General features: G+C 44.9%; 1 protein-coding gene across 2 annotated transcripts; it reads right to left on the bottom strand.

Annotated features, from left to right (window-relative positions):
* Nucleotides 1-4: 4 nt before the first annotated feature.
* On the bottom strand, nt 5-27,800 carry LOC118387151 (protein PALS1-like). 2 transcript variants are annotated; one of them, XM_052524134.1, is made up of 14 exons: nt 27,658-27,800; nt 23,006-23,564; nt 18,875-19,086; nt 15,339-15,416; nt 10,046-10,174; nt 9,532-9,693; nt 8,185-8,262; nt 7,726-7,909; nt 7,567-7,635; nt 7,150-7,221; nt 5,025-5,192; nt 4,438-4,640; nt 3,939-4,049; nt 5-1,183 (listed from the first exon to the last, which is right to left on the bottom strand). In XM_052524134.1, the coding sequence occupies exons 2-14, from the start codon at nt 23,415-23,417 to the stop codon at nt 1,007-1,009; spliced, it is 2,055 nt and encodes a 684-aa protein (XP_052380094.1). In that variant the 5' UTR covers nt 23,418-23,564; nt 27,658-27,800; the 3' UTR covers nt 5-1,006. The 2 variants fall into 2 exon arrangements, with proteins under 2 accessions (XP_052380094.1, XP_052380093.1); XM_052524133.1 differs by lacking the exon at nt 27,658-27,800 and adding an exon at nt 27,199-27,364.
* Between the last annotated feature and the right edge of the window lie 107 nt (nt 27,801-27,907).

The following is a 27,907-nucleotide window of genomic DNA, read 5'->3' as shown; positions in this document are numbered from 1 at the left end:
GTGCTCAAGAGAAATGTTAATTTTTATTGAAGATGGCTTCTTGAGTTCTGCTTATAAAGTACCAATGAAAAATGTTTCAGATTAATTGTTGAAGTAGGCTACAGCTCCTAATTATTCAACCTAACTAGGAGCTTGATTTAATGTGTAACGCTGAAGTTCAGTGCGATTGAAATTTAAAGGCAAACATTCCCGTGTTTGCGGAGACTGGACTCCCGATAGATAGATTTTCAATTGGAAAATGACCTTTAACTTCAAGCACGCTATATTATCTCCGGCGATAATGACTGAATCAAGCCCCTCGATAAACTAACTAGACAATAGCTACTAAGGTGATGATTGAGGTACAAGCGCAGCAACACAACATAGTACTATCGTTCATACACAGCAACTACCTTACCATATTTAGAATACAAACTGCTTCTCTTTGGTTCTCACTTTTAGGAGAAAGTTACATAGTTGCAAATTGGTCCTCCATTGAGAGATATTGCTCCTGTGCGTTGTAAACCTCTTCTAAAATTCTTTTTAAAAATACACATTTTACAATCATAAATAACTATTGAGGTTGAAATATGTTTTCTACAGTTTCGGATAAATGTCTTTGCATAGGCTACTGGAATGTTGACGACATTGACACAAAAGAACATTCACACAGACAGTATCCATCCCTGCAAATGTAGTAAAGTCCACCTACCATAAAAAGGCTAGTTAAAGGACAAGTCACCCTTTTGGTCAGAGAAGGCATGGGCCCTCTATTTTGTGTCAACGAGGGTCTAACGGTGGCCTCAACGATCATTGTCCATTCTTCCTTTTAGGGTCATTCCTTCAGAGCTGTGGGTCATGTTCATTAGGGTACACTGTAGTGAAAATGTCCTGAGAATGAAAACAAGTGGTTCTTATTGGACGAGTCCATGTAGTCCCTTCCTGTTTCAATCTGTTTTCCTCTGTTTGGTGCCTAATGAACACGCCCCAGGCCACACTCATTCATGAGGCTCCCTGGGGTTGACCTCTAGCACAACCAGGAGGAGGGTACCCACTGGGGCTCTGTGTCCAACTTGTCAATGAGCCGTAGCAGCTCGTGGAAGGCTGTTTCTGGCTCACTGTTAACGATGGCGGTGTCAAACAGGTGTCCGTAGGCCTGCTCCATCTCCCAGGCCTTCTCCATCAGCTCCTTCAGTTCCTCTGGCTAGATGCAGGGAAACACAGGAGGGAGGAACAGAGGTTAAAGATATCCTTGCTAGATGTAGGGAAGGAGGAGTTTAGAGATATCCTGGCTAGATGTAGGGAAACAGGAAGGAAGGACAGGGGATAGAGATATCCTGGCTAGATGTAGGGAAACAGGAAGGAAGGACAGGGGATAGAGATATCCTGGCTAGATGTAGGGAAGGAGGAGTTTAGAGATATCCTGGCTAGATGTAGGGAAACAGGAAGGAAGGACAGGGGATAGAGATATCCTGGCTAGATGTAGGGAAACAGGAAGGAAGGTCAGGGGATAGAGATATCCTGGCTAGATGTAGGGAAACAGGAAGGAAGGACAGGGGATAGAGATATCCTGGCTAGATGTAGGGAAGGAGGGGTTTAGAGATATCCTGGCTAGATGTAGGGAAACAGGAAGGAAGGACAGGGGATAGAGATATCCTGGCTAGATGTAGGGAAACAGGAAGGAAGGTCAGGGGATAGAGATATCCTGGCTAGATGTAGGGAAACAGGAAGGAAGGACAGGGGATAGAGATATCCTGGCTAGATGTAGGGAAACAGGAAGGAAGGAGGGGTTTAGAGATATCCTGGCTCGATGTAGGGAAACAGGCAGGAAGGACAGGGGATAGAGATATCCTGGCTAGATGTTGGGAAACAGGAAGGAAGGACAGGGGATAGAGATATCCTGGCTAGATGTAGGGAAACAGGAAGGAAGGAGGGGTTTAGAGATATCCTGGCTCGATGTAGGGAAACAGGAAGGAAGGACAGGGGATAGAGATATCCTGGCTAGATGTTGGGAAACAGAAAGGAAGGACGGGGTTTAGAGATATCCTGGCTAGATGTATGGAAACAGAAAGGAAGGACGGGGTTTAGAGATATCCTGGCTAGATGTTGGGAAACAGAAAGGAAGGACGGGGTTTAGAGATATCCTGGCTAGATGTATGGAAACAGAAAGGAAGGACGGGGTTTAGAGATATCCTGGCTAGATGTAGGGAAACAGGAGTGACAGAAAGGAGGTATAGATCCTGGCTAGATGTATGGAAACAGGAAGGAAGGACAGGGGATAGAGATACCCTGGCTAGATGTTGGGAAACAGGGGAGAAGGAGGGGTTTAGAGATATCCTGGCTAGATGTTGGGAAACAGAAAGGAAGGACGGGGTTTAGAGATATCCTGGCTGGATGTTGGGAAACAGGAAGGAAGGACAGGGGGTATATATCCTGGCTAGATGTAGGGAAACAGGAGTGACAGAAGAGGAGGTATAGATCCTGGCTAGATGTATGGAAACAGGAAGGAAGGACAGGGGATAGAGATATCCTGGCTAGATGTTGGGAAACAGGAGAGAAGGAGGGGTTTAGAGATATCCTTGCTAGATGTAGGGAAACAGGATGGAAGGACAGGGGATAGAGATATCCTGGCTAGATGTATGGAAACAGGAAGGAAGGACAGGGTATAAAGATATCATGGCTAGATGTAGGGAAACAGGAAGGAAGGAGGGGTTTAGAGATATCCTGGCTCGATGTTGGGAAACAGGAAGGAAGGATAGGGGGTAGAGATATACTGGCTAGATGTAGGGAAACAGGAAGGAAGGACAGGGGATAGAGATATCCTGGCTGGATGTAGGGAAACAGGAAGGAAGGACAGGGGATAGAGATATCCTAGCTAGATGTAGGGAAACAGGAGGGAAGGAGGAGTTTAGAGATATCCTGGCTAGATGTTGGGAAACAGAAAGGAAGGACGGGGTTTAGAGATATCCTGGCTGGATGTAGGGAAATAGGAAGGAAGGACAGGGGATAGAGATATCCTGGCTAGATGCAGGGAAACACAGGAGGGAATAACAGAGGTTAAAGATATCCTGGCTAGATGTTGGGAAACAGGAAGGAAGGAAAGGGGGTATATATCCTGGCTCGATGTAGGGAAACAGGAAGGAAGGACAGGGGATAGAGATATCCTGGCTAGATGTAGGGAAACAGGAAGGAAGGAGGGGTTTAGAGATATCCTGGCCAGATGTAGGGAAACAGGAAAGAAGGACAGGGGATAGAGATACCCTGGCTAGATGTAGGGAAACAGGAAGGAAGGAGGGGTTTAGAGATATCCTGGCTAGATGTAGGGAAACAGGAAAGAAGGACAGGGGATAGAGATATCCTGGCTAGATGTAGGGAAACAGGAAGGAAGGAGGAGTTTAGAGATATCCTGGCTAGAAGGAAGGAGGGGTTTAGAGATATCCTGGCTAGCTGTAGGGAAACAGGAAGGAAGGACAGGGGATAGAGACATCCTGGCTAGATGTAGGGAAACAGGAAGCAAGGACAGGGGATAGAGATCCTGGCTAGATGTAGGGAAACAGGAAGGAAGGACAGGGGATAGAGACATCCTGGCTAGATGTAGGGAAACAGGAAGGAAGGACAGGGGATAGAGACATCCTGGCTAGATGTAGGGAAACAGGAAGGAAGGACAGGGGATAGAGACATCCTAGCTAGATGTAGGGAAACAGGAAGGAAGGACAGGGGATAGAGACATCCTAGCTAGATGTAGGGAGACAGGAAGGAAGGACAGGGGATAGAGATATCCTAGCTAGATGTAGCTCAAGGCAGAACTATTACTGTACCAGCAGAGGAGAAATAGTTCATTATAGCTTCTCACAGGTATAATGATCAACATGATAAGTGTGATTAATGTTATACATTCACTGTGGATATTAATGTATCTATGGTACTTGCTGATAAAGGGCTTTTTGTGAGATAAGTACCTTTGGGTTTTTGCCATCCTTGGCCAGCAGGGTGCGCAATCGCTCCTGAGAGGGAGGAGCGATGAAGATCACGTAGGGCTTGAGGTTGGAGGACCAGAGCACCCGCAGTGACTGACGGAGAGACCGAAGGGAAACAGCAGCAGGAGGAGGGGAGAAAATGATAAAAACAAAGGGAGATAGAGGAATAGCAGCGTGGATAGTCATGCTTTCAAAACATGATATGGAATTTCCTCCACAACATATTCTCAACTAGCGGCTAACAGTCCCACTTTAAACTAAACGTAACTTTTAAGGTTTAAAAAGCCTTTATGAACCATTCATAAGGCCTGTAAAGATGCTTAAAATGACATGCTCCATAAAGTGTGGCACAAGGGCTAAGCACCAGGTGTAAGGACATATCACCCTTTATGTAGAATGACTTACTTATACATGATTTATGAAGCATCTATGTAGTGCTTATGAAGTGCTATGTAGGGCTTATGAAAATGTAGTTTCCTACCTTAGTGTGCAGGCACAGCAGACAGATCCTGCCTGAGTTGATGACCTGTCGAACCGAGTCACTGCTGGTGCCGTACAAGTTCCTGTCGTACTCCCCAGACTCGATGAACTTCCCTGCTGCGTCGTCCGTCTCAAACGCCAGCCGGTTCACAAAGTGGTACTCCCTCCCATTCTTCTCATGTATCCGTGGGCTTCTCGTTGTATCTGAGTGATAACGATTGTTGAAATGAGAATTTGGTATATTAAATGTATGTTAAATGTATAATAAATGTATAATTAAGTTTTTGTCTGCTCTACTGTAATAAACAGTTAAAATAAAAAACGAAATGAGAATGTGTTAGAAGCTAATCTGTATGTATTGGTAACGTCGACCCTACCTGGATGAATTGCTGCAGTAATTTGTCAATGCTTCAAGCTATCAAACCCGATCAAACTTTATTTAAAGTCTGTTTAATAATCACAATACTTAAATAATATATAAAAACCTAACAGGCCACGAACTGAACCTCCCACAAGAACAAGTGGATCTTGTTCCCATCACAAGTCTTGCCCCACCCCCCAATCCCCTTCTCTGATTGGTCTACTTACGTGGCACGGCGCTGGCGAATCTGTCCGGCTGGATAGACAGCAGCCTCCGCCGCAGCTCGTCCTGCCCGCTGTTGGGCGGACCAATCAGGGCGATGGGTCGCTTGCGACTGGCCGGCTGGTGGTAGAGCGCCATCTCCTCATAGGTCAGGATGTCATCGGCGGAGTAGTCTGGGCGCGACAGAGGTAAGTAGAGAGGTTGGGGTTTACTGAAGATGTTGCAGATTGAAATGTTGCAGAAATGTTACTCTACATACATATCAGATAGGTATATATGTTCTACATAACATATTTCTATCAGAATATTCCACAACATTCAGCTGAGGGGGAACATGGCAGATAGAAATTCCATGAATAGAGCAGGCATGATTACTGGGTACATGTCAGAGGCATATCTGTTCTACCCAATCCATCTATTTCTGAATGTGCCCCAGAGTCCAGCCTCCTGTGTGCCAATAAGACTGAGGTAATAAGACTTCCTGCTAGGAGAGGACTTTCCACTCTCATACTTTAACTCTAAGACACACCAGTAACATAGGCTGGCCGAGAGTACTTAGCACCTCTGAATGTAATGTCCGAACCGAGTTCGCACCGATTTCACAGTGCCTTCGGAAAGTATTCAGACCACATTTGCTCAGGTTACAGCCTCATTCTAAAATGGATAAACATATATTTTTAAAATCTTATCAATCTAGACACAATAACAAAGAAGAAACTTTTTAAAAAATTGTTGCTAATTTACAAAATATATGTTGAAGCACCTTTGGCATCAATTACAGCCTCGAGTCTTATTGGGTAAAACGCTACAAGCTTGGTACATCTATATTTACAGAGTTTCTCCCATTCTTCTCTGCAGATCCTCTGTCAGATTGGATGGGGAGCGTCACTGCACAGCTTTGCCTCGATTCTGACTAGTCTCCCTGCCACTGAAAAACATCCCCACAGCATGATGCCGCCACCAACATGCTTCACCATAGAGATGGTGCCAGGTTTTCTCCAGACGTTGGCATTTCGGCCAAAGAGTTCAATCTTGGTTTCATCAGACCAGAGAATCTTGTTTCTCATGGTCTGAGAGTCTTTAGGTGCCTTTTGGCAAACTCCAAGTGGGTTGTCATGTGCCTTTTACTGAGGAGTGGCTTCCGTCTGGCCACTCTACCATAAAGGCCTGATTGCTGGAGTGCTGCAGAGATGGTTGTCCTTCTGGAAGGTTCTCCCATCTCCACAGAGAAACTCTGGAGCTCTGACAGTGACCATCGTGTTCTTGGTCACCTCCCTGACCAAGGCCCTTCTCCCCTGATTGCTCAGTTTGGCCGGGCGGCCAGCTCTAGGAAGAGTCTTGGTGGTTTCAAACTTCTTCCATTTAAGAATGATGGAGGCCACTGTGTCCTTGGGGAACTTCAATGCTGCAGAAATGTTTTGGTTCCTTCCTCAGATCTGTGCCTCGACACAATCCTGCCTCTGAGCTCTACGGACAATTCCTTCGACCTCATGGCTTGGTTTTTGCTCTGACATGCGCTGTCAACTGACCTTATATAGACAGGTGTGTACCTTTCCAAATCATGTCCAATCAATTGAATTTACCACAGGTGGTAGAAAGATCAAGGATGATACATTTAAACTAGATGCAACTGAGTCTCAAGTATCATAGCAAAAGGGCTGAACACAAACTGAAGATATTTCAGTTTTTAATTTTTAAAAAACTATTTTCGCTTTGTCATTATGGGGTACTGTGTGTAGATTGCTGAGGATGTTTTATTTATTTAATCCATTTTAGAATAAGGCTGTAACGTAACTACATGTGTAAAAAGGCAATGGGTCTGAAAACTTTCCAAAGGCACTTTACAATCGTCTGAAAATCTATTATAATGTACATAGGGACATTGAGAGAGAGATGCCAAGTCCCAAATCAACCCCTATACCTATGGGGTGTCTATGACCTATGCCCTCCTATGTGGTGGATATCTGAGATGACTTGACAGGTGTGAGCAATATGGTAGTAGCTCCACCTCTGATAGGCTAAGTGGAATTTTCACCATATTCCTCACACCAATCAAATATCCACAAGTGCATAGGGGTCTAGCAGTCAATTTGGGATTGGACCAAAAAGATGTCGGAGAAAGAACCTTACCAACGTTGCTGCTGGGGTTGAACATGGTTTTCTTCCTCAGCTTTTTGTTCTTCTTTGAACACCAAAGCTTCCCTGGAGAAAATGAGAAGTGGAAAATGATCAACAGATGATTTAGAGCATATCAGATCATAATGTGTGTGTGTGTGTGTGTGTGTGTGTGTGTGTGTGTGTGTGTGTGTGTGTGTGTGTGTGTGTGTGTGTGTGTGTGTGTGTGTGTGTGTGTTAGTGTGTGTGTGTGTGTGTGTGTGTGTGTGTGTGTGTGTGTGTGTGTGTGTGTGTGTGTGTGTGTGTGTGTGTGTGTGTGTGTGTGTGTGTGTGTGTGTGTGTGTGTGTGTGTGTGTGTGTGTGTGTGTGTTTAGACACCTGTGATAGTGCCTGGAGTGTGTAACTGAGCAGTATATATAGTAATCCCCTTACCTGGGCTGTCAGGATTCCTGTCCACAATGGTTTTCTTCATAGCTTCTCTCTGCTGCTGGAAGCTCTTCCCTGGGAGAGGGGGAAGGAAGACAGAAACATTTACTTGGGGGAAAAAATGAAGGGGTAGGGGTTGTTAGGGTTGGGGTTAGGGTGAGGTACCTGGTACTAGCCCGGCTAGGGGCTGGTTGTCCTCATCTCCCTCCCGGTAGGCCTGCCACCAGTTGGGGTCGTCCTGGCTGATAATGTGGAGGATGTCTCCCTTCCGGAAGGACAGGCCCAGCTCCCTGCACGGCACGTACGGGTCATCAGATGGGTCGTAGTTAAAATACGCCCTCACGTGCATCTGAACACATGGGTGACATAATCATCATCATCGCTCAGAAGAATTTAGTAACTGATTATGATGTAATAATTGAACACACATGTTGTGCATGCACACAGACAGGCACGCGCACACACACACGCGCACGCGCACACGCACGCACACACACGCACACACACACACACACGCACACACACACACACACACACACACACACACACACACACACACACCACTCACACACCACTCACACACACACACTCACACACCACTCACACACCCTGAAGGAGCCTTACCACCGTCTCTTTGTGTGGGGGAGTTTTCGTCTGAGAGCTGGGGATGAGGAGGAAGGTCAAAGTGCCATGCATCTCCGTCTGAGGAGAGAGACCAATGACGCTGAGTACAATCCACAGTACATGGAATCAGCTTAATTCAAATTAACTAAGCATCTCCGTCTGAGGACGAGACCAATGACACGAGTACAATCCACAGTACATGGAATCAGCTTCATTCAAATTAACTAAGCACGTCTGACGCACGCAATGACACGCAGTACAATCCACGTACATGGAATCAGCTTCATTCAAATTAACTAAGCATCTCCGTCTGAGGAGAGAGACACACACACACACAACACAGTACATGGAATTACACACACACTTCATTCACACCATTACCACTCACACACCCTGAAGGAGCCTTACCACCGTCTCTTTGTGTGGGGAGTTTTCAAATTCTGAGAGCTGGGGATGAGGAGGAAGGTCAGTACATGGTGCCATGCATCTCCGTCTGAGGAGAGAGACCAATCTACAGTACATGGAATCAGCTTCATTCAAATTAACTAAGTATTACACAATGTAGTGTCATGTACTGTAATGTTTTGTGGTTTCAAGAGTGAGGAAAGATGGGGTCGAGCCGAGGCTACATTAAATGTTATATGAATTAGATCTGATGGCATCAAAGCGACATACTGACACAAGTCAATGGGCACATTATGTGTGTGTCGGTGCATGTTTTTTATTTGACTTAGGTAACTCAGTGAAGAACAAATTCTTATTTGCAATGACGGCCTACCAAACAGCAAACAGCCTCCTGCGGGGACGAAGGATTAAACATTAAAAATATATATGACAAAACACGCATCTCGACAAGAGGGACACCACAACACTACATAAAGAGTGACCTAAGACAACAACACAGCATGGCAGCAACACATGACAACACAGCATGGCAGCAACACAACATGGTAGCAGCACAACATGGTAGCAGCACAACATGGTAGCAGCACAACATGGTAGCAGCACAACATGGTAGCAGCACAAAACATGGTACAAACATTATTGGGCACAGACAACAGCACAAAGAGCACGAAGATAGAGACAACAATACATGACGTGAAGCAGCCACAACTGTCAGTAAGAGTGTCCATGATTGAGTCTTTAAATGAAGAGATGAAGAAAAACTGTCCAGTTTGAGTGTTTTTTGCAGCTCGTTCCAGTTGCTAGCTGCAACAAACTGAAAAGAGGAGCGACCCAGGGGTGTGTGTGTGTGTGTGTGTGTGTGTGTGTGTGTGTGTGTGTGTGTGTGTGTGTGTGTGTGTGTGATATCCAGTGTGAGTGATTCTCAATTAACCAATTCCTCACCAGAAGGTCATGGACCTCATTGACGTTTTTCCCACGGACGGGCACGCCGTTGATCTGCAGGATCTCATCTCCCTCGGCCAGTAGTCCGCTCCGCTCGGCTGTCCCGCCCTTCACCACGCGACTCACCACCACACTGTCCATCTCGTTACGAACTGTGGCTCCCTGGGGACAAGACACACAGGCAAATACACTACCAGTCAGATAGACTTATCAGTACAAACCACCTAGATGTACCTGACATAAAGACACACCAACTAGAAAGACAAGTCTACATCAGAGAATTTACAATACAGTACAGTACATTACTATACAAATACAGTACATTATTATTATTATATTTTTTAAGTTTAACCTTTATTTAACTAGGCAAGTCAGTTAAGAACAAATTCTTATTTACAATGACGGCCTACCAGAGAACAGTTGGTTAACTGCCTTGTTTAGGGGCAGAACGACAGATTTTTACCTTGTCAGCTTGATTGTTTTAATCAGATGAGTGTGTGTGTGTGTGTCTTACCAGAGGCATGTCACCGGCCTTCTCCAGCCGCACCAGTTTGACGGTCTCTCCCATGTACTGAATCACACTCTCTTCTGGGTCCGGCTCCAACTCCTGCTCTGCCACCCTGTCATGGGCCTGTATCAGAGCCTGGGAGAGACAACACACAGGTACATGGGAGACAAGGAGTGTGTGCCGTGGAAACTGGGTGTTTATTCCATTTGATTGTTGTAGTAGTGACTTGGATGAATTGGAGCTTTTTGATACACAGTGCACACACAACTCACAACACAACACAACTCACAACACAACTCAACTCACAACACAACACAACTCACAACACAAGACAACACAACTCACAACACAAGACAACTCACAACACAACACAAAACACAACACAACACAACACACTCACACAACTCACAACACAAGACAACTCACAACACAAGACAACTCACAACACAAGACAACACACAACACAACTCACAACACAACTCACAACACAACACAACTCAAAACACAAGACAACACAACACAACTCACAACACAACTCACAACACAACTCAAAACACAAGACAACACAACACAACTCAACTCACAACACAAGACAACTCACAACACAAGACAACTCACAACACAACACAACTCAAAACACAAGACAACACAACACAACTCACAACACAACACAACTCACAACACAACACAACTCAAAACACAAGACAACACAACACAACTCACAACACAACTCACAACACAACTCAAAAACACAAGACAACACAACTCACAACACAACTCACAACACAAGACAACACAACTCACAACACAAGACAACACAACTCACAACACAAGACAACACAACTCACAACACAAGACAACACAACTCACAACACAACTCACAACACAAGACAACACAACTCACAACACAACTCACAACACAACACAACTCACAACACAAGACAACACAACTCACAACACAACACAACTCACAACACAACACAACACAACTCACAACAACTCACAACACAAGACAACTCACAACACAACACAACTCACAACACAACACAACTCACAACACAACACAACTCACAACACAACACAACTCACAACACAAGACAACACAACTCACAACACAACACAACACAACTCACAACACAAGACAACACAACTCACAACACAACTCACAACACAAGACAACACAACACACAACACACAACTCACAACACAACTCACAACACAAGACAACACAACACAAGACAACTCAACTCACAACACAACTCACAACACAACTCAACTCACAACAACACACTTTCATATTCACCAGTTATTGTAAATAACTGTAAATAAAATAAATAAATAACTGGAAATTGAAACTCGGCTTCCATCCCTTATGATTAAACATGCACGTTTTACCCAAAGTCCACCCTGTCTCTCTCTTCCTCCCTCCCTCAACACCAGCCGACAGCAGACTCCACCTCGAAGCCAAGATATCCCCCTCACTTCATTTAAGGTGACGGGCTCTCCGTATGCCGCAATTAATAACCGTTAAACCAAATGAGTGTCTTTATCCCGCAGAAGAGAGACCTGGGAAGGCAGAAAGGAGGGCTGACTGAGGGCTGGCTAAGCTTCCAGCGTACACACAATCCCTCTTAATCTGCCCTGCATTTAGGAGGCAGGATTCGCCTCCATCAATCATAAAAACACCTCGATCTCGAGAAGGATGAGGAGGAAGGGAAATGAGGAGAAGAGGGAGAGAGAGGGAGGCAGTGTGTTCCTAGCAGGTTACCTATTCACTACCATTTTACATGGGGGTTTGTTGATCTGTTTACCTGTGTGTGTATGTGTCTGTGTGTGTGTAGCTCGGGTGAGGGCTGTTAAGAGGGGTCAGATAGTGGGAGGGGTCACGGTCCGCAGCATAACCGGAGGGAGGGATAATCCACTGCCTGTTGGTTGCCGTTGCGGCAAATGCCTGTGTTTAATTGGACATGATGCCCAGTGGAGTCAATGGAGCAACAGTGGGGTTTGGCAGGTCACACAGTCACATGGTCACGGTCACGTGTCGGCACACAAATCAAATCAAATTTCATCAGCTGATATCTCAAAGTGCTGTACAGAAACCCAGTCTAAAACCCCAAACAGCAAGTAATGCAGGTGTAGAAGCACGGTGGAAAAACTCCCTAGAAAAGCCAAAACCTAGGAAGAAACCTAGAGAGGAACCAGGCTATGTGGGTTGGCCAGTCCTCTTCTGGCTGTGCCGGGTGGAGATTATAACACAACTAGTCTCGAAATTCCCAGACCTAGGGCAACAGCTCATTGGTACATTGTGGGAGGAAAGGCGTCTGTCTAGGGAGACCAGGGCCCGGATCCTCTCTATATTCTACTGATTGCACCTTCTAGGGTATACAGCACAGGGGGCTGGTGAGGGGAGGATGGCTTACTTAATTTCGTTCCAGCCATTACTATGAGCCCTTCCTCCCAATGAAGGCGTCACCAGCCACCAGTGGTACACAGTAGGTGTTGAGCCTCTCAGTTGCCCAGTTGTAGCATGTTATTTCTTTCCTCGTCTTCACACATCCATCTCCCATCCCTCCTCACTGCCTACGACATGTCTAATCTCTTTCCGCAACGGCATGACAGTGCACTACGAGTGTCTACTTAGAGAGCGGTGTCAACACCAGGCTGGCACACGGACCTGGGGTCATTCATGTAAAGGTCAGCCGTAAGCCATCCATACTGAGTGACCTGTCTGTGTGCATGTTGGGCTGGACACTGACCAGCAAGGCAGGGTCAAGTTTCAAAAGGCAACTCTTGTGCTACTCTGCAAATCGATGACATGCTCAAGCTGGAAGCACAAACAAAGGCAGTTCTGTGTGCAAGCTGGATACACTGTCATCATGTTAACCATCCAAACTCCAAAACCCACATGCCCTGTTATATCACCGATACAAGAGGTTATTAAAGACTAAGTCTGGGCAACCCATAGAGTTAGGGCTGTTTCCCACGCCCTTTAGTTCAGTCACAGAGCAAAGCCACATAAAGAGCCATATAAAACCCACTGATCAGTGACTTTCCCGAGCTCCTCTGGAGGAGGCTGATGTCAAGACTGGATAACAGTGACGATGGTTCAGGATTTCACATAAAGGTATAGTACTGTGCAAAAGTTTTAGGCAGATGTTTGGTATAATTGTTTAATTATACACCTGACTATATGCCTATAAAAAACCCTGACTTGTGCAAGTGAACCTACAATAATTGATCTGTTTTGAAGGGCAAAGGGTGGTCACACCAAATATTGATTTGATTTAGATATTTATTCTGTTCACTCACTTTGTATTTTGTTAATTGATAAATATAATCTATTAACATGTCTATTTTTAAAAGCGTTCTTACTTTCTTACATTCTTACTAAAGCATTCTTACATTTTTTTCAAACCTGCCTAAAACATTTCCACAGTACTGTATATGGAGCACATGGTACAGTATATGCAGCCGATGGTACAGTATATGGAGCCTATGGTACAGTATATATAACCTATGGTACAGTATATGCAGCCTATGGTACAGTATATGCAGCCTATGGTACAGTATATGCAGCCTATGGTACAGTATATGGAGCCTATGGTACAGTATATGAAGCCTATGGTACTGTATATGGAGCCTATGGTACAGTATATGCAGCCGATGGTACAGTATATGCAGCCGATGGTACAGTATATGGAGCCTATGGTACAGTATATATAACCTATGGTACAGTATATGCAGCCTATGGTACAGTATATGGAGCCTATGGTACAGTATATATAACCTATGGTACAGTATATGGAGCCTATGGTACAGTATATGGAGCCTATGGTACAGTATATGTAACCTATGGTACAGTATATGCAGCCTATGGTACAGTATATGCAGCCGATGGTACAGTATATGGAGCCTATGGTACAGTATATACAACCTATGGTACAGTATATGCAGCCTATGTTACAGTATATGGAGCCTATGGTACAGTATATACAACCTATGGTACAGTATATGGAGCCTATGGTACAGTATATATAACCTATGGTACAGTATATGCGGCCTATGGTACAGTAAATGGAGCCTATGGTACAGTATATGGTGCCTATGGTACAGTATATGAAGCCGATGGTACTGTATATGGAGCCTATGGTACAGTATATGCAGCCGATGGTACAGTATATGGAGCCTATGGTACAGTATATATAACCTATGGTACAGTATATGCAGCCTATGGTACAGTATATGGAGCCTATGGTACAGTATATATAACCTATGGTACAGTATATGGAGCCTATGGTACAGTATATGCAGCCTATGGTACAGTATATATAACCTATGGTACAGTATATGCAGCCTATGGTACAGTATATGGAGCCTATGGTACAGTATATAGAACCTATGGTACAGTATATGGAGCCTATGGTACAGTATATATAACCTATGGTACAGTATATGCAGCCTATGGTACAGTAAATGGAGCCTATGGTACAGTATATGGTGCCTATGGTACAGTATATGAAGCCGATGGTACTGTATATGGAGCCTATGGTACAGTATATGCAGCCAATGGTACATTATATGGAGCCCATGGTACAGTATATGCAGCCTATGGTACAGTATATATAACCTATGGTACAGTATATGCAGCCTATGGTACAGTATATATAACCTATGGTACAGTATATGCAGCCTATGGTACAGTATATATAACCTATGGTACAGTATATGCAGCCTATGATACAGTATATGAAGCCGATGGTACTGTATATGGAGCCTATGGTACAGTAAATGGAGCCTATGGTACAGTATATGCAGCCTATGGTACAGTATATGCAGCCTATGGTACAGTATATATAACCTATGGTACAGTATATGCAGCCTATGATACAGTATATGGAGCCTATGGTACAGTATATATAACATATGGTACAGTATATGGAGCCTATGATACAGTATATGGAGCCTATGGTACAGTATATATAACATATGGTACAGTATATGCAGCCTATGATACAGTATATGGAGCCTATGGTACAGTATATATAACATATGGTACAGTATATGCAGCCTATGATACAGTATATGAAGCCTATGGTACAGTATATATAACATAAGGTACAGTATATGCAGCCTATGATACAGTATATGGAGCCTATGGTATATGGAGCATATTCACATATATCTCAGTAACACTGACAAATTCCAAATGGGGATTTGGTCCATAGTACCTCTCAGGCGGCCAGCTCGGGAACACTGACACGGTTAAGGGTTGAGTTCTGGTGTGTCCCAGGTCTCTTACCTGGAGATGGGGAGTGGTGAGTAGGTTACTGAGCTCTACACCCTCTTTATGTTGAGTGGACTGGAGGATGTATTGCACCTGGACAGAGAGAGGGAAAGAGATGGGAAAGGAGATGGAAAGAGAGAGAGGGGAGGGAATGAGAGGAAGAGAGGGAGAGTTCAAGAGAGGAGGTGAAGAGATTGTAAGAAAGAGAGATCGAGAGACAGCAAGCAAGAGAAAGGGGTCAGATTAAGGTAAACTGTATAAGTAGCACTAGATCAGCATCATTGGTCATCTGGAATAGTGATGCAATTCAAAGTGTTCATGACTTAATAACATCACCAGCCATCTTGAAAACTCCTCCTTGAGGCTCTATGCGTGATTCAACATGACAGTTCAATTATTCAACTTCCTGATCACCAGTCATGAGTCGACACATTGTCAACAAGCAAGCAAAGGCTTTAGTCATTCCTCAGAAGCAACTTCGCAGTACATCATTGTTAAAACCACCGATGGTACATCTACTCTGCTTGTAATCGTCTTCCCCAGTACACGTGTCAATACATGTGTAAATATTGGACTTTATATGGCCCCTTCCTGTATTATACTAATGCTAAAATGTCTATTCTATTCCACTGAGCCATTGACTTTATGTTCATATTCTTATCTTGTATTATTTCTTATTGTTGTTGCATTGTCGAGAAGGAACCTAAAACAAAGCATTTCATTGGACGATGTATACCATGTGTAGACAGTGTCAGCTTTATGACTGAGAGCTCATGTGCTATCAGAGGTATTTTGTCCAAATACGAACGCCATAACAGTAAATATTTAGTTCTTACGTGAAGGTCATGTCAAAGACCATTCTGCTGTTAAGATGACCAACTGGATTCCTTCACACACACAGGTTGGCTGCTCTCTAATAAGTCGCAGTGGGGTTTCCCATTCCAGACACTCTACTGTAACGGGACTTAGTCTCCGCCCAAATGGCACCCTCTGGTCAAAAGGAGTGCATGTAGGGAATAGACTGCCATTTGGAACTACTTCTTCTCTCTGGCTGTTGCCTTGGAAATGAAAGACCCTGAATTAATCTCCCAACATGTGAGGTCAAATAGAAGCATGAGGAGTTGGTTCTACTGTCATGACGTTGGTGTTTCTACAGTCAGTCTTTTAACAGCTTCATGGTCCTCAGAATGACCACAATCCAGAAAGATCCACAATTCCTTTGTCATCATCATCATCATAGAAAAATATAAAAAACAGCCCATTTAAAGAAGAGAATCCCCAATCCTCTCTTTCCCACCACCCCTGCATTCTCCTCGCTCCTTCCCCTCTTCCATCCGTCTCACTCCCTCTATACCTCTATCCCCCCTCCCTATATCCTCCTCCCTCCCTATATCCTCCTCCCTCCCTATATCCTCCTCCCCTCCTCTATTGCTCTCTCTAGCCCTCCTGCCTCCCAGGGTAGCCTAGTGGTTAGAGTGTTGGACTAGTAACCGGAAGGTTGCGAGTTCAAACCCCCGAGCTGACAAGGTACAAATCTGTCTTTCTGCCCCTGAACAGGCAGTTAACCCACTGTTCCCAGGCCGTCATTGAAAATAAGAATATGTTCTTAACTGACTTGCCTGGTTAAATAAAGGTAAAATTAAAAATAAAATAAAAACTCCCTGGCTCTATTTTAGCTCATCCTTTACACTAATCAAAGCTCTCTGTAATGAGGTGACACACTTTTTCCCCAGCCTCCTCCTCTCCTCTCCACCTCCCTCCAGCCCATGCCCCTCTACCCTGTAAGCTGCTGGAGTTTCTTTTTCTGGCTGTGGCAGATCCTCGGCCACTTCCTTCCAGGCCCCGGGGCTGCTGGGAGATTACCTGGCCCCGAGGGCCAATCAGGAAGGCCCACGCCACCAGCCACTTAGTTTAGACACACTGTCCACTGGCTCAAACTATTACCACCTTGCTAAGTATCTCCTGGCGCTGTGCCAGCTGCTCTGTGTGAGTGTCTGCATGTATGAACAGAGATGGTGTGTGTGTGAGAAAGATCAGTATCTCACTGACCGAGGTCCTCTTCCGAAGCCTACACGCGTGTCCTTAATGTCATCTTCACATCACAAGAGCAATGGTACCGATGTGCTATTTTCAGTCCAAATGAACCCTTAAAAGCAGCCTCTTTGTCAGTTATCATATGTTGACTGGTTTACAGCCAGCTTTCCTATAGAAATCAGACCTGGGTCCAAGTACTATTTATTTTCCTTAAAATGCCTGAGTATTTTATTGAGCCTGCTGCAGCGTGCCAAATGGACGAGGTTTACACTTTGGTTCCAACGCACCAGGCAAGCTCAGTCAAGTGCAGCTAAATCATTTGGAAGAAAAGCTAATACTATTTCAACCATGGTCTGATAGAAGTCACACTGTTTGTTCCTTCTGGACCAGCACCTAATACATTCCATCAGATCATATGGAATCCTAAGGACCTGATGACCTGTACGTGGTGAGAGCTTAGCTAGATCTACAGGACTGTAGCATAACAGGCTATCGGACAGACTATGTGGCTGTACAGGCCAATGAATGATGGATATGTATGGACTAGACAATGTATAGACCCACAGGTCAATCACAGCTGGTTGTGCTTGGCAGAGACCTATGATATTTTTTGTATTTTGTCACTGAAGCAGTCAGGTAGAACAGTGGTCAGACAGGTGTGGACACAGTGATGAGTTTGTGTTACTCTGTCACTCCTGGTACAGAGGGTAACATTACCCCCAGCTGTGATATGCTGTGAGGTGTTTAACTGGATAGTGCAACATTTTGGCGATGAAGTCCTTTTATCTACTTACTCAGAGAAAGTGCTTGACTTGGACTGAAATAGGTCCCGGTACTCATTTTGTTTACATTTAGGTGCATGAGCGTCACAATACTTCTGAGCTAATATTATCCAAGAGGAACAGGAGCTCAAGCAGTAGAACATTTGACGTGCCGGTACTCAGCTCCGGGGAGCTTCTGCCCAAGTCAAGCACTTCTCAGAGACCATTGTTTTGTCCCTGTGTGCAGTTTAATAAAGGAAGTTTAAGGTCGTTTCTAGATCAACTGCTAGCATTAACACAATGACTGGAAGTCTACAGGGACAGCTTGCGTGTACTATCCCTTTAATGGTGATGCCATGGAAGCAAGAAACAACATGTGAGATGGGGAATGTAGTTCCAACACACCAAGGATCATTTCCAAGTCAATATGAGACTGCATCTCTAATCAACAGTTATGTGCCTGGCTTCCATTACCCTTATTTCTTTGTAGTTTCTCTGTCACCCTCCTCTCATCCTCATTCTCCTTCTTCCCATCTCTCTCAACTTCCCTGCCCAGCTGTTCTTCATTGCCCAACATATCTCCTTAACCCACATATTCTTCTCTCCTCCCCACAAATCCTCGCCTCCAAACCTTCCTCCACCTCCCTCCTGATACCTTACCTCCTTTTTTCTCCCCCTACCTTCTGACCAATACATCGGTGATAGAAGATCCATTTCATTTCTAGATCACTAGAGTGCTGGAGCATTTCACTCTACCTCCAGGCAGAGGCCCTGGGCCTGGGAGGTGAGGGGCAAAGGCAGGCTGTCGCGCGGCTGCATCTGCTGGGTCACGGCACTGTGGATGGTGAAGGCGCTCTGGAAGTCCTCCTTGTGCAGCATGCCCAGCACCAGAGCCACGTCGGCCTGCGATTGGGTGTCCACTAGGCAGCTCTGCACCCGTCGTAGGGCCTCCAGCAGATCTTCCAGCTCTGGGGAGAGAAAAGTAGGGAGAGCCCAAATTAAAATGTATTCGTCATATTCACAGGATACAGTGGGGTGTAAACGGTGCAATAAAATGCTTTACTTGTGAACTACATCTCAACAGTCCAGTAAAATATCAAAAAAAGTCTAAATTTAAATCTCAACAATAACACCATAATGCAATACGTGGTAAAGGTGCAATACAAAGGAGGCAATAAACAATATAAAACAGTTAGAAAAAGAGGTTGATTAGGCTCAACTGCCTAATTTCCAGTATCATTCACCTCTGTGTGAGGTGTTATTTACTAGGGCCAGAGAGAGAGAGGTTCAACATGCTGTTACCTCCTGTAATGACCTTTAACATTCAGACCAAAGTGGTACATTTGTCCACAAGGAATTTTCAGAAAGTAAAATCACATGTCTCTCGGTTTCAAACCTCTCTGGCGCTAGCACGCGTTTGCTCACACAGAGACAGCATGGGAATTTTAAAGCCACGTTACTAATGGGATATTGTCATGCCAAAGTCAATTCTGGTGCCAAAACCTGTTTGGGGTTGTGCACCAGTGGGATTCTGCACCCAGACAGGATTTGACATCTGCATCAAGTTTGGCCTGAAGGTACCACCTACATATAGCGACTCTGAGGAGCACAGTGACACCAGGGGAAAGGGGGGCTAAAGCATTGCTTACACGGCCCTCCCTACTGTTCTAAATCAGCAGGTGTTCTGTTTAACTGACCAGGTACATGGATTAATACATGGATTTCATATAAACCACAGATTACAGCAGCTTACTTGATTAATGTTATCTAGACAGTGATCTCCTAAAGGGGCGTTTACCTGAGATAAGAAGAAGCAGGGAGGGTGTGTGTGTGTGTGTGTGTGTGTGTGCATGTCCCCCCGCTAAAACCGGTCGGCAACCACAACCTACTGTCTCCTCGAAGGCTAACCAACTGACATGAAAACAAATTCTCTGAGGAACAATCTTGTTTCACCTCACAAAAGATATTAAATTCACAATCCAATCAAATTAAATTTTATTGGTCACATACACATATTTAGCAAATGTTATTGCGGGTGTAGTGATTCACATGAAACGATTCACAACGATACACATAAATATAAAAGAATGGAATATAAATATGTAAATATTAGATTGAGCAATGTCAGAGTGGCATTGACTAGAACACAGTATTTACATATGAGTTGAGTAGCTCCAACAGTGCAGTAGTGTCTAAAAATGATTCACAACGATACACATAAATATAAAAGAATGGAATATAAATATGTAAATATTAGATTGAGCAATGTCAGAGTGGCATTGACTAAAATACAGCAGAATAGAATACAGTATTTACATATGAGTTGAGTAAAGCAGTATGTAAACATTATTAAAGTGACTAGTGTTCCATTATTAAAGTGGCCTGTATGTATATAAGGTGCAGGGTTACACGACAGGGTGGAAGCCAGCTAGTGATTGCTATTTAACAGTTTGATGGCCTTGAGATAGAAGCTGATTTCCCAGTCTCTCGGTCCCAGCTTTGATGCACCTGTACTGACCTCGCCTTCTGGAAGATAGCGGGGTGAACAGGCCGTGGCTCGGGTGGTTGATGATCTATTAGGTCTTCCTGTGACATTGGGGGTGTAGGTGTCCTGCAGGGCAGGTAGTTTGACCCCCGTGATGCATTGGGCTGACCGCACCCACCCTTTGGAGAGCCCTGCGGTTGAGGGCGGTGCAGTTGCCATACCAGGCGTTGATACAGCCCGACAGAATGCTCTCAATTGTGCATCTGTAAGAGTTTGTGAGGGTTTTAGGGGTGAAGCCAAATTTCTTCAGCCTCCTGAGGTTGCGCCTTGTTCACTACACTGTCTGTGTGGGTGGACCATTTCAGATCGTCAGTGATGTGTACGCCACGAAACTTGAAACTTTACACCTTCTCCACTGCGGTCACATTGATGTGGACAGGGGCGAGCTCCATCCACTGTTTCCTGAAGTCCACGATCAGCTCCTTTGTTTTGTTCATGTTGAGTGAGAGGGTACTTTCCTGGCACCACTCTCCCAGGGCCCTCACCTCCTCCCTGCAGGCTGTCTCGTCATTGTTGGTAATCTGGCCTACTACTGTTGTCACGTTCGTCGTAATGAGTAGACCAAGGCACAGCATGAATAGAGTTCCACATATTTTTAATAAACTGAAACTCACCAAAACAAAACAATAAAGCATAAACGAAACGTGAAGCTACTGGTGTGCACTCAGGCAACTCTATGTAGACAAGATCCCACAAACACAAATGAGGAAAGGGCTACCTAAATATGATCCCCAATCAGAGACAACGATAAACAGCTGTCTCTGATTGGGAACCATATCAGGCCAACATAGACATACAAAAAACCTAGATGACCCACCCTAGTCACTATCACGCCCCAACCAACAGAGAATAAACAGCTTACTATGGTCAGGGCGTGACAACTGTTGTGTCGTCTGCAAACTTGATTGAGTTGGAGGCGTGCGTGCGTGGCCATGCAGTAATGGGTGAACAGTGAGTACAGGAGTGGACTGAGCATGCACCCTTGTGGGGCCCCTGTGTTGAGGTTCAGTGAATCGGAGGTGTTGTTTCCTACCCAGTTGCACAGGGTGGGGTTCAGACCCAGGGCCCCGAGCGTAATGATGAGCTTGGAGGGTACTATGGTGTTGATTGCTGAGCTATAAATAAATAAACTCTTTAAATAAATAAGACCGACACCACATTACTCAACACTAGTGAGACTCATGTCGCCTACGGAAGGCCTACACTATATTGAAAAATATGACGTGACTGCGCCAATAATTACATATTGTCACGTGTGCTCCCTCTCCGGCCAGGCTAGTCGTTATGGCGTACACCTGTCACCATCGTTACACGCACCTGCGCGTCATCAGACTCACCTGGTCTTCATCACTTCCCTGATTACCTTCCCTATATATGTCACTCCCGTTGGTTCATTCCCTATATATGTCACTCCCATTGGTTCCTTCCCTATATATGTCACTCCCGTTGGTTCCTTCCCTATATATGTCACTCCTGTTGGTTCCTTCCCTATATATGTCACTCCCGTTGGTTCCTTCCCTATATATGTCACTCCCGTTGGTTCCTTCCCTATATATGTCACTCCCGTTGGTTCCTTCCCTATATATGTCACTCCCATTGGTTCCTTCCCTATATATGTCACTCCCGTTGGTTCCTTCCCTATATATGTCACTCCCATTGGTTCCTTCCCTATATATGTCACTCCCGTTGGTTCCTTCCCTATATATGTCACTCCCGTTGGTTCCTTCCCTATATATGTCACTCCCGTTGGTTCCTTCCCTATATATGTCACTCCCGTTGGTTCCTTCCCTATATATGTCACTCCCGTTGGTTCCTTCCCTATATATGTCACTCCCGTTGGTTCCTTCCCTATATATGTCACTCCCGTTGGTTCCTTGCCTATATAAGTTGCTCCCAACACCACTTCTTATACCACCTTCATATGATTTACAATCACCCTCCAATGAAACAGATATATTTCAGGCCTACATGTGCAATGCCAGAATGAGAATACCTCTGAAAAATTGACTTCCAAACAGAAGAGTTTCACTCCAAATGGATCCATCCTCTTTACCAGAGTTGAGGGGAGTGAGTGACTTCCATGTGACTAAATGGAGGGAGTCTTTCCATTGACAGTCACTTTTAATCCCCCATCCTCACACCATCAATGGCCCTGGCTCAGCCCTTTCCTTGCACACTGTTCCGACTCCTTTGTTTCACAGAATCCTTATGATAGTTCCCAACACCTCTATTGTTCTTCTCACAGAGGTACCCCTCCCCCTCTTTACCCCATCCCCTCTCACCCTCGCTTTCACCTACCCCTTTGCCTCCCCCTCCCTTCATTAACTCATGATTCTACTCACCCGCAGCCGTGTCCCCACCAGGCAGGGGGCTCCCATCCTTGGTCTCCTTGCCTGCCTCAGGCGCTTCGAACGTGGGGTTGTCGATACCCGTCTTGGCTGGGTTCTGGGCCAACTTCTTGAGCCTGAGCGACGCGTTGAGATCGATTTCATGCTTCCCTTTGTAGGCGTCCTCCTCCCGCTTCCTCCTCAGCTCTTCCTGGTACTGCTGCATCCTCTCCATCTGGGCGCTGCTGCGGGAACCTTGCACCATGCTGCTAACAGTTCCCACCACCCGGTCCCCAGGGGGGACATCCACAGCCCTCTCTCGCTGCTGCAGCTTGGCTCCACTCCCAGGGCCCTCCGTGCCATTTACAGGCCCCATTGGGTCCTCTGTTACATATCCGGGTCCTCCGTTCTGGTGAGAAGTGATCATCCCTGCTCCGGGAGTCTGACCCTGGCCTACACCTGTGTGTGTTGATAGGGCAATGTCCACTATGAAGGCCTGAGGCTAGGACTCTTCACTGCAGCAGGGGCCATAGCACTTCAACTGGGACAGTTGTCTTCAGGTGGTGAGCAGGTTCTGAAATGCATAAGCAGGGTTAGGATGGAGCAGCAGCATTACCACTGTTCTCGTCTTGTGAGCCATAATGTGAAGTCTTGTGATAGCTAGCTAGCTAGGCCTATGACATTTGATGAGAGGCTACCAACATTTACCTCCTTCTTATCAAATTTACACTATTCATTATTACAGCCACAATATATTTGTTATGTACTCCAGGGGTCTCAAACTGGTGGCATACAGTACACAGCATTTACTATGACAGCTGTGGTCGCGGACCGCAGCCGTCATAGTAAATGCTGTGTCCTGCATCGTCTACTGTTTCTGCCGATTTTGACGGCAAAGAATTACACCACAGCCCTCCGGACCTTACTACCAGAACCAAGGCACAGCAACACACCACAGCCCTCTGGACCTTACTACCAGAACCAAGGCAAATAAATACACCACAGCCCTCCGGACCTTACTACCAGAACCAAGGCAAAGCAATACACCACAGCCCTCCGGACCTTACTACCAGAACCAAGGCAAATAAATACACCACAGCCCTCCGGACCTTACTACCAGAACCAAGGCAAAGAATTACACCACAGCCCTCCGGACCTTACTACCAGAACCAAGGCACAGCAACACACCACAGCCCTCTGGACCTTACTACCAGAACCAAGGCACAGCAACACACCACAGCCCTCTGGACCTTACTACCAGAACCAAGGCACAGCAACACACCACAGCCCTCTGGACCTTACTACCAGAACCAAGGCACAGCAACACACCACAGGCCTCTGGACCTTACTACCAGAACCAAGGCAAAGAATTACACCACAGCCCTCCGGACCTTACTACCAGAACCAAGGCAAAGAATTACACCACAGCCCTCCGGACCTTACTACCAGAACCAAGGCACAGCAACACACCACAGCCCTCCGGACGTTACTACCAGAACCAAGGCACAGCAACACACCACAGCCCTCTGGACCTCGGTGAACACATAATTTGGCCCCTGATCAAAATAAGTTTGAGACACCAGATAAACACTATTCATGTTCTGATGTTCAATTTTGCACATGGTACATTAGACCAGTATATTTACACCTAAAGGCACAGACAGTAATAACCAACCTGGTTACCTCACCCTGATCTTTGATTACCTATCGCATCTAGTGTTACCTTACTAGTAGAACCACCTAGTATATACATTACTACCAAAACCACCTACTACATACATTACTACCAGAACCACCTACTACATACATTACTACCAGAACCACCTACTATATACCTAACCACCATTTTATCCTCCCTCCTCCTAGTTTACAATCAACAGAAGAGCTAATCTAACTCCACACATGGCAACCTCCCTGACCTGCCCTCACTTTCCTGTCCCAATCCCTTGAGTCCCCATCCCTATGTCTGTCACTCTGTCCCCACCTGTCCTTGCCTGAATATCTCTCTGTCATCTAATACCCCCTTACCACTTACGTCTTTGCTCCCTGGGTCCTTCAGGCTGATTTTATTAATCTACAGTCATTATAGGGATATAAAATGTGACCGGAAGTGCATCATAATGCATTCAACCAGAACCTGTATATTAAGAGTATACAACCAACCTGATTTGCCATTGCTGCTGTGGATTACAATCTATTTTAAGGATGTTACCCAGTATTAATCTGGATTAACCAACTATATGATTGTATGACTATGAGATGTTCACTAGGGAAATAAAGTGAGCTGGTGTGTGTACACCATACTCAAGGGCAACTGAACTTGCAAGTGTTTTTTTAAAGGTCAAATTGTATAATTATTTTTCTTCAGAAAGAGACAAAGGATGAGGAGCAAGTGCTTTTTTGTGTGAGGATTATATGAATTTCAAGATGCAAGGAAAACGTTCTCACAAAGCTGAAGTTTTGTCTGGTTAGGGACAGTAGAATGGAGAAGCAAAAAGCTAGGAATGTTACTCAGGGAGTGTATGGGGTGTTTCAATACACAAACATCAGCTGGCTCTCAAAATGTCCACCCAACCCAATCAAGACCCAGTCAGACCTGATGCTGCAAGGGAACTACATAAATAATGAACCAAACACTATTGTCTAGAACTAACATGAATGACAAAGGAAAGTAAAATGGCTTGAACAGGAGATAACATGTCATCAATGTAATAATTCAAGATTTTTTGGGGCAGTTCTCAGCTTTTCTTGGACAGACACCTCTGAAGTTCCTTCTGTCAGAGAGAGGCAGCCAGCCACGACAAACACACATGGCATCCCTAACCCCTTCACCCCCGGGACCAGCTAATCATGTCTGGCAGGTCTACTCTCTCCCCCTCCTCCCCCTTAATACCCTAGCTCTCTCCTCCCCCTCCCGTATCTAGGTATTTAGCACTGTTTAGAGCACAGCGAGGCTGACAAACAATACAGACGGCCACAGTGAGCCACCAGCACCATCTGTTCCTCTCCCGTGGGTTTGGTTAAGCCTGGGGAGGAAGCATCTCATGGTCTAATGTAGTTCTGCAGGCTTCAGCTCTGTCAGCAGCATGACACTGAGGAGAGACCATGGGAGCTGGCATAGGTTCTGATGAGATTACTTTGTGCAAATTAAGCTTTGAACGTACACACACACACACACACACACACACACACACACACACACACACACACACACACACACACACACACATATATGCAGGCAAGCACACAAACACGCGCGCATACACACCCTTTGTGGGGGTAACATTATCCTAAATGTAGGCATACATTTGATTATCTTCACTCATATCATTTATAAGTGTAGAAAATGAGTTCACCAACAGTAGGTCCTAGACTAGACCGTATGGCTCTGGGCTCATCTGTGGCTGTAATTACACTAGCTCCTAGCTTACTGATTCATTGAGGAGGAAGTTGATAAGAGGGGCCCCTTTGGGAAAACAGGTTCAAATTGGTGGCGAATTAAATACTGTTCCTTACAGCTGGTGTCTAGGCTACTTGTCAGAGTGACTAATGACTCATGCCCCGGAGTCAATTGTTTAAGTCTGTTTTAAATGGCTTTAAATGTCAGCTGGACTCATGAGTCAAAAGGGTGACGAAAAAAAGAAAGGTTTTCAACTTTGGCCTCTGAAATGTAGATACATAGAAATGTATCTATAGAATTAATTTAGGCTACAGAAGAACATCCATGTTTTCATCGTTAAAATAAGTCATTCTTAGAGTTACTTCGATAACTGAGAGCTTTCACTGCTGGCTAAAGCTATTATTAAATGTCTATTCAACACGTTCAAATAGCAGGGCTACTACTGGAAGCAACATGTTCTCATAACATGGATAGCAGCACTACAACAAATATAGCCTCACATTGGAGTGCAGATATGTCCTGTACTGTTTCAATTGTGATAAACATCAACTTTAACGTGTGAAATACAGCAACATTTGATATAAGTTAAATTGATGCAGTTGTAGGCTTGTGATTTTGGTGTTTGTGATTGCTTTAATAGAAACGTTCGAATACCAACCGCGAGATGGTCATTACACACACACATACACACACACACACACACACACACACAAAGTGCACCGATACTGTTGGCGAACTTAGTTTTCAATAAATGTTTCTAGACAACCCGATCGAACTCAACCGTCTTAAATCTAAGAAGTCTACTCACCGCTTCCATGTCTTTAAAAAAATAATGAATCCCGTAATGCGCAATGGTTCTAAAATACCTGTTCTTTAGCCCACATAACATGTTCAAGATGAGCGTATCGTCTTTATTCTTCTCGCTGGTTGATCGCACTTAGCGGGTGTGTGGTGAGTTGGGACAGCTTGCTTCATTGCAGAGTAACTGCGCATGATGTTTGAGCGTCTCCCAGGCAACTCCACGGCGCCAATGACTTTACCATATCAATGGTCATGAGCGACAGTGTTTGTCTTTCAATAGCATGTGATAACTTCACATCCTATTCCACAAATAGTGAACTACTTTTAGCTGGATATACAAAGCCAATATATAGGATACATATTTAAAAAACACGACTTTGGTCAGAATTAGTGGAGTTATGGAGAATAGACTGTACAATGTGCACCTCACGATCATATGTGACAAGTAGAATAATAGTTACTTTACCTGCCGTGCGCATTAAACGTCCATAAAGAAAGCACGCAATTAACCCTAAAATTTAACAAGGGATCAAAAATGTCATAATTTCGAAAACATTTTTCTATCCTTCTGAAATGTAAGGACTTTGTCTAGTTACAGACACTATTTACCATGATTTATGTGTTAATACGGAGAAATGAAAAACAATACATCTTGCATAGGCCTTTACAACCCTGTTTGCAGAGAGCACTCTGGAGACCCGCATCCCGCCAGCGTG

This window comes from Oncorhynchus keta, chromosome 8 (genome assembly GCF_023373465.1).
Source record: "Oncorhynchus keta strain PuntledgeMale-10-30-2019 chromosome 8, Oket_V2, whole genome shotgun sequence".
Taxonomy (NCBI): Eukaryota; Metazoa; Chordata; class Actinopteri; order Salmoniformes; family Salmonidae; genus Oncorhynchus; species Oncorhynchus keta.
Note: the sequence above shows the minus strand (reverse complement) of the source record. Positions and strands in the feature narration are given on the sequence as shown.